This window comes from Bos grunniens, chromosome 4 (assembly GCF_055505025.1).
Source record: "Bos grunniens cultivar Pamir isolate PY7600 chromosome 4, Bosgru_T2T1.0, whole genome shotgun sequence".
Lineage (NCBI taxonomy): Eukaryota > Metazoa > Chordata > Mammalia > Artiodactyla > Bovidae > Bos > Bos grunniens.
The window spans coordinates 109,529,551-109,543,952 of NC_141168.1; the positions used below are offsets into that span (position 1 = coordinate 109,529,551).

General features: G+C 38.6%; 1 protein-coding gene across 7 annotated transcripts in view; it reads left to right on the forward strand.

Annotated features, from left to right (window-relative positions):
• CALCR (calcitonin receptor) overlaps positions 1-14,402 on the forward strand; it is a 109,890-nt gene that overhangs the window by 73,919 nt on the left and 21,569 nt on the right. For all 7 annotated transcript variants that reach the window (XM_086397869.1, XM_086397871.1, XM_086397872.1 and 4 more), the window contains 4 exons: positions 484-594; positions 2,783-2,895; positions 5,120-5,211; positions 13,021-13,147. In XM_086397869.1, coding sequence (XP_086253995.1) covers positions 484-594; positions 2,783-2,895; positions 5,120-5,211; positions 13,021-13,147 — 443 coding nt within the window. The remainder of the gene's footprint in view (positions 1-483; positions 595-2,782; positions 2,896-5,119; positions 5,212-13,020; positions 13,148-14,402) is intronic.

A 14,402-nucleotide genomic window follows, 5' to 3' on the forward strand; every position in this document is an offset into this window, starting at 1 on the left:
GACCCAGGTTCAATCCCTGGGTTGGGAAGATCCCCTGGAGGAGGGCATGGCAACACACTCCAGTATTCTTGCCCTGGAGACTCCCATGGACAGAGGAGCCTGGTGGGCCACAGTCCATGGGGTCCTAAAGAGTCAGACATGACTTAGCAGCTGAGCATCCACCCACGATAGAGCATATCCTTTCACGAGGTTTCTTTCATAACATTTCTGGAGATATCGTAAAGGAGAAATTTTGGAGGAAAGATACGACACAGATGACAAGTAAGCCTTTTGAGGAATAAATGGAGAATACCCTACCAAAAGAAAAAAGAGGAAATTCTCTTAGTCGTTGGAAAAGTTAGTACCGTTATTTTGTTGCTACTGCTGTTTGAACATTGCTGTACCCGAGTGGAGAGCCCCTGAGTGACCGTCTATGCCCTGTTACATCTCCCTGAGGATGCTATGGTGTGTGATAACTGCAGTGCAATCTCTCTAAACGGCCAGGTCTGTACTGCAACCGCACGTGGGATGGCTGGGCCTGCTGGGACGATACGCCCGCCGGGACGCTCGCTGAGCAGCACTGCCCAGGCTATTTTCCGGACTTTGATGTGGAAGGTAGAGTATTTCTTTTTATTTTATATTTTGCAATGAATCTTTTAGCACTTTTCTAGTTCCCAAAAGAAAATAAGATGCAAAATATACTACCAAATCATAGCCTCTACAGTTCAGCATGTCCTGAAAGATCCCCACAAATGAAATATCCAGTTGTCCAGAGACTGTGAGCTGCCCTTATTTTTTAAGTCAATGACCAGTTGTGCATGTTGGTCATAAATTCTATTAAATATTAAATAAAAATGGAACATTTATATATTTTAAATATGTAATATTGAATTTTAATAAACATTGCAATTACTTTTTCTAAAACTGAACAGTTTTTATTTACAGCTGAATTTTTTGTAGAATTTTCCATTGTCTCCCATTTGATGACTTATGCAAATCCTTGATCTAGAGTTTGTGTGTACTGGGCTGGTAGAACAAGCATAATGGGAATTTGATTGTAATGTTGAAAATGATATAAAACTATCGTGTGTAGGGAAGAAAAATCAGAAGGTGGTAACTCCAAACACTTACTAGATTTCTGTTCCAACAGCAGATGATTGAAATATGCTCAGTAAAGAAGACTGGTACTATTAACATGGATCATACTAACCCAGCTCTATGCCCTGCCCCATATGAACAGCCAACAAATGTGTTAAGTTAATTAGTAACATCAAAGTCACTGTAATTATAAAAGTAACAAAGGAATGTTTTCATTGAATAGTTTTTTTTTACTTTCCAAAACAGTTGCATATATATTATCTCCTTTTATACTCACACAATATTTTATATAAAACCACAACTGAACCCAAGTCTTCTGAACTCCTAACTAACCCTTTTCTATGTAAATGAAAAAAGCATTTGAGAAACAATATTTCTAAATCATTGTACAAACTTATATAGGTTGAAGTGGTTTTCAGAACTTTCAAGCCAGAACATGGTTCTCCTTCAGGCTTCAGTCTAGCCACACTGGTGGGAGACTTGCTTTCCTACTTCCTCCGAGAATGAGTTACAACCTTTGACCCCCGTGGAAGCGGAATTACAGTGGAGCACTTTTAACACCAGTTCAGGCCGGCCACTTCTAGGAATTCTCATTTTGATTTAAGAGTTGGAATGTGAAGAGAGAAAGAGCATATCGCTCTTCCCTGCTCATCACTGCCGCTGCTAAGTCGCTTCAGTCGTGTCCGACTCTGTGTGGCCCCATAGATGGCAGCCCACCAAGCTCCCCCGTCCCTGGGATTCTCCAGGCAAGAATTCTGGAATGGGTTACCATTTCCTCCTCCAATGCATGAAAGTGAAAAGTGAAAGTGAAGTCGCTCAGTCGTGTCCGACTTGTAGCGACCCCATGGACTGCAGCCCACCAGGCTCCTCCGTCCATGGGATTTTCCAGACAAGAGTACTAGAGTGGGGTGCCATCGCTAATCACTATCTTCCTGTAAACCCTAACTCAGTGCTATTTGATGGTGGTCCCCAGGTCTTTAGTGACTCTTCCCAATAAATGATGCTTCATTAATCTTGATCTGATGACTGCCTTAGAGGAACCTGATTGGCACAAAGAGTTGTTCTGTAATTGAGGCTGCAAGGCCAGTTCCAAAGCAGCAATGGGCTGTTGGTAAAGTGGCTACAATTATTAACTAAAAGGCAACTTTGGGGTTAGCCAAACAGTGATTTCCAGGCATAGATCCATCTTTTCGGCCTGATTTTTAGATACAACCCTCTCAGCTGGGGAACAAACCCACTTCTAAAGAAAGGCAATTCTTAAATACATCTGTATTCAACAAACTTAAATTCTTTAGTACTTTATCGTTGACCCAAAGCTGTATCTCGATGATCCACTCAACAGTTTAATGAAATGACAGAGATTTCCTTTTAAACAAAGTGCTTGGTAAAAAGGTAGCTAGATAATGAGAGAGTGAACAGCAGTGTTAAGATGCCAATGAGGCTGATAGAAAGAAAGAAAAAAAAGTGAAGTTTGGCAATGTAAAGTGGAGATAGCAATGCTTCACCTGGCTTTGCTGAAGCTAAATTGAAGCAATGCATATTAAAGCATCTTGTGTGGTGCATGGTTCCTGGTTGTCTCTATTGACTTCTACTCACGTTCAGGTTCTATAAAGTGATTAACCCTTTGCAATGGCTCTTTAGCTTTAATTTATTATTTTTCCGTCTTGCGATTTTGAGATAGTAATGAGTTCTGTTTCACTAACAGAAAAAGTTACAAAGTATTGTGAGGAAGATGGGGTTTGGTACACCCATCCTGAGAGCAACATTTCCTGGTCCAACTACACCATGTGCAACGCTTTCACCCCTGAGAAAATGCAGGTAGGTTCTATTGCACATTTCAGTCCTGGAGGAGAATGCCGTTATCTGTACACGGAAATGTATGCCTAATGGTAAAACCCCTGCTACTGAGAAGCCAGCCTATTTTGTAGAAGGAAATCAGATAATGACCTGTCAGTTTAGGGGAGTTTAGGGAGTGGCGCTGGAGAAACGATGCTTTACTTCTTGGTTGGCACTCAATCAGTGACGGTTCCCTGAGCGTGTGGAATAGGCCATTTATGGCAAGGGGAATGTGTCCATGGAGCAAATGATGGAGTTCCCTACAATACCAGACATTAGGCAGCATTTTCAAGAACTCCCTCAGCAGTTCTCTCTGGGAAGGGTTCCAGAACTACAGATTTCTCCGCAAGTCACCAGCTAACAATTGACCACTCTCTGTCCTGAGAGGTCCATGACAGTTTTGCTATCAAGCCTTGAACAAACTCTTGAGGATGGAGCTTCTCATCAGCCCACTGATAGGAGTGCAGCTGTTTATTTTTGTGGAAACCCATTCTAATTTGTTACTTCTTGTGTCTTACTGTTAAATAGCTTTATTATCTCTGCTTAGAAATATTGAAGCCAATGGGGCGGGTGGTGGGAAGTGGCCAGTAGGTAACTACCCCCTTCTTCAGGTTCTTCAGAAATCTGAAAGGATCACCAAATCTGCCACCAGCCTCCTGTCCGCACAGGCTGGGAGACACCATGGGTCAGCGTTTCGTCACACAGGGCTTCTCTGGGCAGCCCTGGTGGCTGCAAAGGAAACCTATAGTCTCCTTCAAGGATAGGCCTGTATGCCAAATAATTACTAATTCAGAAGCTACAGAAACATCAGTGCTTTCATTTTCTATAAAGCTTTAAAGTATAGAAAACTTTCCTGTCATTAAAACAGAATAAAAAACAATTGAACAAGATGAATAGATAGCTTAGAGACCAGATGACTAGAGGGACATCTCGGCACAGGCCAAGGACACCAAAACCAGTTATAGCATTTTGTGTACAAGTTTTTCATCTCTCTTGGGTCTGTTTTTTCCCCTTGATCAGTCTTGCTAAGAGGTATTGAAATTCTTTTTAAGAACTAGGTTTTGTCTTTGAGCCACTCAGTATATATTCAAGTTCTCTTTATCATTTAAGTTTAATTTTGTTTAGATAGAAATTTAGGTCATTGATTTTCGATCTTCTCATGTATGCATTTTAGTCTGTAAACTTCCCTCTGTGTGCAACTTCATCTGTATCCAAAAAGTTTTGGTGTGTCATTATGAGTTCTTCTTTGACCCAGTGGTCATTTAGAAATACATTTTTACTTTTTAATGATATGAGGGTTTTTTTTAAAGTTATCTTTTTACTGATGCTTTCTAGAATATGATGATCAGTGAATATCCAACTTAAGATTTGAATTGAAATACATTCATTTGCTTTACTGACTAGTATATGTCAATGTGAATATCCTTTGTTTTTTTTAAAGAATGGGCATTCTGTAGATGTCGTGTGCAGTGTTTATTTTATGTGAATTAGTAAAATCTGTTGATCGTGTTGTTCAAATCTTCAAATCTATAGATTGATTTTTCCTCCTTGTGTTTATTCTATTGATGACCAGGAGTTGTCAGTTTTTGCTTTATGCTCTCTGTGACTTAAGTTTATATTATTAGGTGCATAGAAATTTAGTATTTCTGGGTCATCCTGACTTAACATCTAGAGTTTTGTAATTTCACACCGGTTTTCTTGTGGTTAGTGTTTACCTGGGTCATCTTTTCGCGACCTTTCAGATCCCATATTTCTGTATGCCTGGGCTAAATGATGTTCCTTACAGCAGCATATAATTGCTTTAAAAATCGTCTAGTCCAACCACATTATTTTAAAGATGACGACTACTGCAGTCTGGGAAAGTAAAGTGACTAGACCTGAGAGTCACACAAATACTTACTGACAATACTCTGAGTAAAGAACACTCTGATGAACCCACTCTTAGATTCTTCCCACCATGTCATGCGTATTCTGGTTTAACTGATGTTCTTATGATATCAGTTAAGATAGTTAATCCATTGATCCAATTTATAATTCAATATAATTTAATTCTCTGAAATATTCACAATTATAGTAGTTTTTTTAAAGGAGAAAAACAGTTGTCAATTTACATCACTTAGAAATAGAAACTATTTTCCCTCTTGTATAATGATTTATTCATGTATTTGTCTTTGTAACTGCTTTGCTTTCCTTCCTGTGGTTCCAGAGCGCGTACATTCTGTACTACCTGGCTATTGTGGGTCATTCGATGTCGATGGTCACCTTGGTGATTTCCCTGGTGATTTTCATGCGTGTTAGGTATGTACACTTACAGCATCTGCTTTGTATTTTCTCTTAGGCGCTAAAAGAAGTGGTATACTGCAAGAGTGTTGCTCCTTATATGTTCCTTACAGAACAATCTGCACGAGAAAGTCTGCAGATTCCATGACATGTGACACTGGGAGTCTTGGAGTAGCAAGAAAAATGAAATTAATTAAAAATATGCTTTTTAACCCTATCCTTGAGGAAAAATAGGATGGATTCATATAATTTTCAAAAGCAGTATACCCCCTTCCCAAAATGAAATAATCCTGTGAGCCCGTAGATACACTACATTAACATGGTCAAGTTCCACTTACTGGCTAAGCTGCCACGAAGCATTGAGGAAAGAATCTTCCTCCTTTTTTTTTTTTCACCCCCACTCTGAAATATGGAGGCCACAAGTTCAAACACACCCTGCTTAACTGGGAATTGTATTGTAAGTGGGTTGGGCCAGAAGAGAAGTGGCGTTCGAAGGCTCCAGTCATGTGCATCCATGTAAGGAAGTCTCTTTTGGCCTTGACTCGGCCAGAGTCAAGGGCAGTTTCTTGAAGAGGATGGCCTGGTGTCAAGTGTCAGGTTTTTGGCCCTGCACCCCTACCATTGTTAACTGAAATTCTCTTCTAAGAACTGTAAGAAACGAAATTCCAGTGAGGGTTTCTACTCAGAGGTTGTGTCCATACAAATGATTGCATTATCTATTGCAAAATGATTAAGTTGATTCAGACACTGATTTTACACCAATAGAGAATTTAAAACACTGATTCTATATTTTTCGAAATGACCACAATATATGTGAGATAGTAACATATCTCAAACATAAATTTGGTCCTAAAAGCCTCCTAAATTTAGTGTCATTTCTATAGGTCAAAGTCAGGAGGCACTATGGTGGTCTTTCATGAGAATTCTAATTTCTACACTACCATGGTATTTCCTTCCACTAATACTTTTTTAGTGATATTATACAAATGACTAAGAAAACCTCATAGACACAGACTACAAATAATTCTCCACACTTAAAAGATGTGAGATATAAATAAATGTACAGTGATTTGTATACAGAATACCAGAATCTTAAATTGACTTTTGTTCACATATTGCCATAATAATAGACAAAATTAAACCAAGGAATCACTTGTAAAATACACCCTTAACATAAGTATTATTTTTCCTTGATCCGGTTTTTAATCTTTGTCTATAACTTACATCATAATCACATTTATGTATGTCTACATCTTATATCATCAAAATTTATGTTGACTAAGCAATATAACTGAATAGCAAGGTTTTGTTAACTAAATAGCAAATAATAGTATAAATAAGCAGAAAATGAGTTTCTTCCACATATGGCTGAACAGGAGGAAGACTGATAAAGCAACAAGACATGAGGGATTAATTATTTGAATAATTTTTTCAATTATAATGATTCAGGATACAGCAGAGTAAGCACGTGGCATGGTTAACCTTTGAATGTCTTCATTTTTCAACTACGCTTGACCATAATGCAAAAAATACATCACCGTGGCTCTCATATTACATTGATTAAAAAGTCTATCACTGAAAGTCTCTTCTTTCATTTTTTTTTTAATATGACCATAAGAAAATTCAAAGAAAAGGCCCCAAATTTGCAACGGTGCAACTAAATGCATGCAGGACTTTAAAGATGAAAAAAAAATGTCAAGGGAACATTTTTCTCCTGTCACTTAAATGAGTGATGAGGTATGAGAACCAAATCAGCAAAGAAAGTAAGGATGTTCTTTCAATAATTATTTGTCTGTTAAACCACTAAAGACAGGTGTTTAACAGTGCAGCACATAAGCAAAGTGAAATATTTCTCAATTCCAGTTAGTCCCAAAGCAAAATTAATCTGGTAAAATTCTTTGAGAGCGTGTGAGGGCAGACTGTCTAGGAAGCACCAATTTTTGCCCTTACCATCTCTTCTTTCAAGAACCTACCAAAGAGCAAGTCTTGGGAGGAAAAACACGTCTTATTGAGGTAGAATCTGGATGCAATGATGGGAAGACAAACTGAAATGCCTTGTTCTCCAGGGCACACACAGTAAGAGTGACTAGGGCATGAAGAACACCATATTCAAGTCCAAAAGCAGTCACGTCTGATTTTTATACCTGTTCTTAATCTTACCTTAAATTTCCCCAAACTAAAAATATCAAGGCTATCTGTTTTCCTTAAAGTACATTTCTGGGAATTTCCTGGTGGTTAGAACTCCATGCTTCCACTGCCGGGGGCATGGGTTTGATCCCTGGTTGGGGAACTAGGATCCCCACAAGTCATGCAGCATGGCTAAAAATAAGTCAATAAAGTACGTTTCTGATTCTTCACATTTTTTCTTACATTTGGATTTTAGAAATTCAAAATGATTGTGAAAATAAAAGGGAACTGATCTATGACAACATTTTTCTCTTATAGAAATATTTTTCTAGATTTTTTTCAAATGCTCAACCTCACCCTTGTGATATTAACTGGACATTATAACGGGAGGCTTTACAATTTATGTACTTAAATGGCATCATCAGTGTGAAACTTGAGCAAGATCTAATCATCACTCCCTTGCTTAATTCTGCATACCCAGGGTTGAGTTATTTAGCAAAATCCAAATAATCCATTTCATAAACCTTTCATGAAACCAAAATGAGAAGTTATACCCAGCTCCACTTCTGAGACCTAATGCCCTATTCACAATCATCCCATTGAAATCTCACTCTAATTTCGCAAAATGTGCTTTCTAGGGTCTGTAACAAGGAATAAGTCTGCAGGTGTCCTACTCAAACCAGCAAGCCAGGAAGGCCAAGAATTTAAACTTACTGAATATATGGGAGCCTGTAGAACAGCCAATACTTGGTGGGAAATCCTGAGACATTACTCAGAATGAGATCATTAAGGCATGCCACTAATCTTAATGTGATTTTATTCTGAGTATTCGGGAGAAGATAAAAGGCAGGACTATGTAACTCTGAGACAAACAAGAATTATGTTCCCTGTGCTGTTGGGAGTGAATGTATAAATGTATATAAAGTCTTTGTTATTTTAAAAGAACAAAATTGAAGTTCTATGCCCTCTTCAAGATAAAGGAAAATTTTTTCAGTGATTTAGATCATAGAAAAGGCAACACTGAAGATCTTAACTGAATAAAAATGGCAGAGTTAAAAGAATTTCAGGATGAGTATGCTGGTTACCTCTGATCCACCAGTTTAAGGTTGAAGATAGCCCCGTTAGTATGACATTGGTTTTAGGACATTCACTGGGAAAATAGGAGCAATACCAGGGAGAGGAATTAAATAGAAACATCACATTAGTTAATCAAGACTCCTTACTACTAGATGCCAAGAGTAAATGTCTGTAAGAGAGTTAAAGTAAAAATACCCTTAGAGAAGACTGGCTTATGAAAGTCAGGCAAGTGGACATTTGTGTTTGTTTTCTGATTATTTTAAGCAAGTTTGCAATGAATTCACCTATCTCTTTAGTACCATTTATAATTTATCAACTTACATTTCTGCAGAACCATTCTAAGCACTGAAACATCTCACGGATTTCTCTTAAGGAAGGTCCAATAATAGAACATTCGTTAACCTCCATTTTGACTGCTTAGTATCCGTGCATTGCTGATTGTTAAATATTGTGAATATCAATTACTCTTGCCTGAAAATATATGTTGGTATATAGAGGTATATGTTGAAAGAGGAGTGTCTTCGTTGCATTCCATTCTCTATATTACATTGGCTATGTTTGCAAAAAAAAGGGGGGGGGGTGTTTTCCACTGGGAGCTCCAAAAGGAATATTGATTCCTCTATCACTCAGTATTCCGTTATTCTATTTCACATCTTTACAGAGGATGGATAGATAACTCTTTGTCTTGCATAGTATCTTATTATACATCGCTGGCTATTCCTCCAGAGAAACCATTAAATCGATGGCTGCAAAAAATAGCGTCCTTTCTCCCAACTCACCCCAAAGATAACTGTTGGTCGCGTCTTGGCACCTGTTCACTCATAGACCAGTAGGAATGAGGAAGAGAGGCAGGAATCATAATTGAAAGGGAGTTCCTTAAGGGTAAAGATTTTGTGCTGAATTCAAAGCTACTAAGTCCCTTGTCAGGTAGGAAAGATGTATAATGTTTTGAATTTTTCTAAGAGTTTTAACATTCTGCTCCAGTCTGTTTCCCATTCCCTTCTTCCCGCATTCCTCTTGTTCATCATTAACAAGGAATGATACCTAAGTAAATGGAAACTTTTAAAATTGACCCTTGTCCCCGTGATAGCAAAATGATTTATACAATCTGTAAGACTCAAGGCAAATTTTAAATACCGTCTCATATAACTTCAAGATTCCCCCAAGCACACATATACATACATAAGATACCAGTAACTTGGAACAGTTTTTAATGTGAAAGATTTATACCAGGTAAATTAAAATTATGAAAGTGACATGTGGCTTCGGCTTTAAAGTGTGACATCTTGAGATTCGTAGGAAAGTAAATCATTATCTCATCATCATATGTGAATGACACCTTGACTGGGCCAAGACAGGAGCAGATTATGTTGTCTTATCCTCCCACTCTTGGAGAATTGATAGTACTTATGGTTCCCTATCACTCAAGAGTAAGCAATGTCCTGTCCATCTAAATACTTATTTCTTTTTTATCGAGAGGAATAATATGTAGCTAACATCTGCTTCATGCTATTTCCACTAAAGACATTACAGGTCTGACAGGAAAATGACCACTTTTCTCATGTTCATTCAAGCAACAGGATATTTGTGTTGAGAACAATTAAACACATCATTTCTTAAGTCCAAGTAATCCTCTTGAATATCCTATACCTCTCTTTCAGAACATTTATTATAATAGTAAATAACTATGTAATACATAAGGTCCCTGAAGGCAGCAGCTGTTTTCTTCACCTATATGTCCCAGGCATCTTCAAGAAGGTTTGAATCAGAGTGGATACATAGTAATACATGTTAGATTATTAAAAGAATTTTCGTAAATTTAAAGTACCTTCAACTCACTTCATAAAGCAGATTGTAAATGTCAAATAAGTGTAATAAAATTTTTAAAACTCAATGGGCAGAAATTATATTGAAATCTTCAAGAAACAGAGACTTGTTTCTTGAAGAACTTGTTTCAAAGTAAGTCATATTCTTACTTTGGAACCTAACAGTTTATCCAGCTTTAAGCCATCATTTTTTCATTGTGTGCCTAGTGTAAATAATACATTTACATAATGTGAACAACAGGATAATGTCCAATATTAGTTCATTTAAGAATCTGGCAAATGTTCAATATGATACAAAGTGTGAAATATGAGATCATCTAACATTTGATGTTAATTCTCCGAAGTACTGGAAAACTGTTCAGTGGTCACGGCTCAGAAGAAGAGTTCTATTTTGTAAAGATTTTTAGTGCAAAAAAAAGAGTATTAAGCCCTACCACATGCCAGACCCTCTCCTCCTAGGTATACAAAACAAATACCTTTATCAGTAGGTCCCCTGGAGAAGAGATAGTCTACACCTCCAGTATTCGTGGGCTTCCCTGGTGGCTCAGCTGGTAAAGAATCCGCCTGCAATGCAGGAGACCTGGGTTCAATCCCTGGGTTGGGAAGATACCCTGGAGAAGGGAAAGGCTACCCACGCCAGTATTCTGGCCTGGAGAATTCCATGGACTGTATAGTCCATGGGGTTGCAAAGAGTCAGACAAGACTGAGTGACTTTCACTTAAGCAAATATATGGCAAAGGATAGTAAGTGTTAAAAAGAAAAATAAAACGGGGGTACAAGTAGCCCCATAAACTGGAAGTAGAGGAAGCATATTTTGTTCAGGGAAGTTCTAGTTTACACAGGAGACTGAACATTAACCAGTTCTGTAAGCTAATGTCCATCGACAGATTATTGAACTCTGCTCAGTCCAAAGAAAATTAGGCATGAGAGTAACAACGCCGAAGGATTCATTCATCCATACTCCTTAGTTCTGCATAATGTCAACTGTCATTGGTTTAGGCCAGACTGAATCCAGTAATGAGATCACAGATATTTGCCTCCCAGGGAGAAGAATTATAAAGTGCTATTATGACTACATGAAAAATGGCTGTTCACAAATTTAACAGTTGCTTTATGGAAGAGCTTATGCAGTATAAATGGGCATGATAAATTTCTATTTAAAGTCTTAAATTTGCATCCTACTTTTAAAGTACTATTATAAAACCAATTAGGTTCAGTTTATTTAACAAAATTTTCTGCTGCTTCATAAAATAGTACATGGTAGTACGTGTGTATGTGACAGAGAGAAAGTTCTTCTCTAAACCCCGTCTTTACCATTGGCTACCTCCTGCATTTTACCCCTGCTCAACAAGTTGAGAATTTAAGAATATTCTGTATTAACTGTTTACTAATGCCTGTACTTCCTATAGAGTTGAAAAGTGTAGCCACAATAATCAAAATATGCTCTTCTCACAGATCCCTCATGGCTTAAACTTACTTTTCATTACAGATAATCGACAACTCATTCTCCTTTGATTTGAAAATATAGGAAAGCATTTCCATTGTCATTTTTCCCCAGAATTTTCTTGTCTAAATGCCTGGAATTCTAGCTTTATTCCGTGAAGATTTTTTAGGAGTAGTTACTATGATCAATCATTGGCATCATTAACCGAACGTTAATGTTAAAGTCCTCACATTATGTTAAATGTTCTTTGACTGGATCAAATATGGTAAACACTAGATTTTAATTCATCTAGGATAATCACTCCAATTTTGTACAGCCCTCCTGCAGGCTCTCTCCATTTGCATCAAAAAGTGAAATAGGATATTTAAACTAATGTTCCTTTATGTGAACATTCACACAAATACATATGTACAAATTTAGGAAGTGGAGGAGAGGAGAATGGAAAATCCAGCAAACGTTTAGTACCCCAGAGGTGGGGCAGAACTGTGCCAACGAGCAGAGCACTTGGAGCGATCCCAGGTCCAAACCACACTTGTGCCCCAGCACGACGTCACATTTGAGCCTAGTTAGAATTCTCTGTCTGTGTCTGAGCTCCACCATCAGGAGGACATGGGAAAGAGGAGCCGTAGAGTTGATTCCAGTTGGAATACGAGAAATTAGAAGGTATCAAAAGAAATGGTGAGGGGGACTTCCCTGGAAATCCAGGGATTTGGACTTCACTTTGCAATGCAGGGAGTGCAGGGTCGATCCCTGGTCAAGGCACTAAGATTCCACCTGTCTCACTACCAAGACACCAGAACATAAACAGAAGCCACATTATAACAAACTCAGTAAAGATTTTAAAAACGGCCCACATCCAGAAGAGAAAAAAAGAAATTATGAAAGAGAAAGATGACAGGAGACTTAAGAAAATCAGCCTATGTGAGGGGCCAAGGACATGGACTCAGTCTTCTTTCCCATTTGCCACTCAACTTCCGGCAGATTACATCAGTGGAGAGTTGGTTTTTTCCTCTGAAGCACCACTCTAAACCCTAATAGTTTCTCTTAGAAAAGTTCTTCTCAATTAATTTTATGACATTTGTTACAATTACAATGGATTTTTATCCCTCACTGTTTTAGTTATTATAGGAAGTCACCCTGAGAACCGAAAACTGTGTTACCATGACCGGGAAACTGTCTAAAAATCAGGCAGAAAGGTAGTAATGAACCTTAAAAGATGGGACCAGCCTCATTTATATGTTCTTTCATCTATTGCTAAAGAGAAGGTTTAAAATATTACTACATAAGGTTTATTTTCCAGGAGCATCAATATTTTGGCACTGGTTAATGCTTTCTCTTCCTTTTTCCTTCCAGGAGCCTTAGCTGCCAGCGGGTGACTCTGCATAAGAACATGTTTCTGACCTACGTTCTGAACTCTATCATCATAATCATCCACCTGGTTGAGGTTGTGCCCAATGGAGAGCTCGTGAAAAGGGATCCGGTAGGCGTGGCATGATTTGTTTTTAATTTTATTTTCAAAGATATAGTATCTGTAACTGGGCTTCCCAGGTGGCTCAGTGGTAAAGAATCCGTCTGCCAATTCAGGAGACGCAGGGTCCTGGGTCAATGCCTGGGTCGGGAAGATCCCCTGGAGAAGGAAATGGCAACTCACTCCAGTATTCTTGCCTGGAGAATTCCATGAACAGGGGAACCTGGCGGGCTACAGGCCATGGGGTCGCTTGAGTCGGACATGACTTGGCAACTAAACAACAACCTCTGTAACTAGTGAAGGTGGTGTGATTGTCTTACACAAGCAGCTTTTACATATATAATAATATTTACTTTTACAGTTGAGTTTTGCATTAAGGCATATCATCCCTGTGTAATTTTTGGAGGTATCGGTTATATGCTATAGTAAAGGGCTGGAAATAATTAAGTTATAGCCAAATAAGATTTATACCATCGATCATGAGTTGCCATAACTAATCAATAGTTTACTAACATCTCAGGGAAGTTCGCTGAGCACACACACTAGGTGTTATAAAGTAGTGCTTTGTGGTGGCCCCAGTGGGTCACTCATGGGTTACAGGTGTGCGTAGGTATTAATTGCTCATCATTCTGGGGCCTGAATGGTCTTGGGCCAATCATTTCAGCTGTAATGCATTTACTCTAGTGGTTCTTAGGAATTTTATCATGGCTTATGTCTGCATGACTTTAAAAAAGGTTTGCATGTCCCTAGTTCACACGCTCTCACCTCCCAGTCTCTGCTGGTGGCCCCTGTGAACTGAGCCTAGCCAGAAACCAGAGGGTGAGAAAGCCCCGAAGGATATGCACCGAGTGGTTTCTCTGGGTCCCGGGGCAGAGTAGAGAGTGCATCTGAAAGCACAAACGGAAGGTATCCGGCACACAATGAATGGCCTGGGATATTTTCTTTCTTTTTTTTTTTTTTCTGTTTCTCTGCTTAACTGCATTATGCAAGCATCTGTAGATAGCCTCATCTTTCAGAACTGGTACTTGATGGCTTTGCCAACCCGATGACAAAAATGCGTGAAATCTGCCCAGAGCGTGCATCCTGTGTGACAGTGGCACGGCATGGGAAAGCAGCTTAATCTGGCTTCTAATGGATCCACAGTGTTAATAGCCTCTGCAGTGTGAATACATCCAGGAAGGCATTATGATCTATCTTTTCAAACCATGGCATCTGTGATTGGGACAGAGTCCTGTCTTAGGTGCACAGTGGGTTTTATCTTAATGAG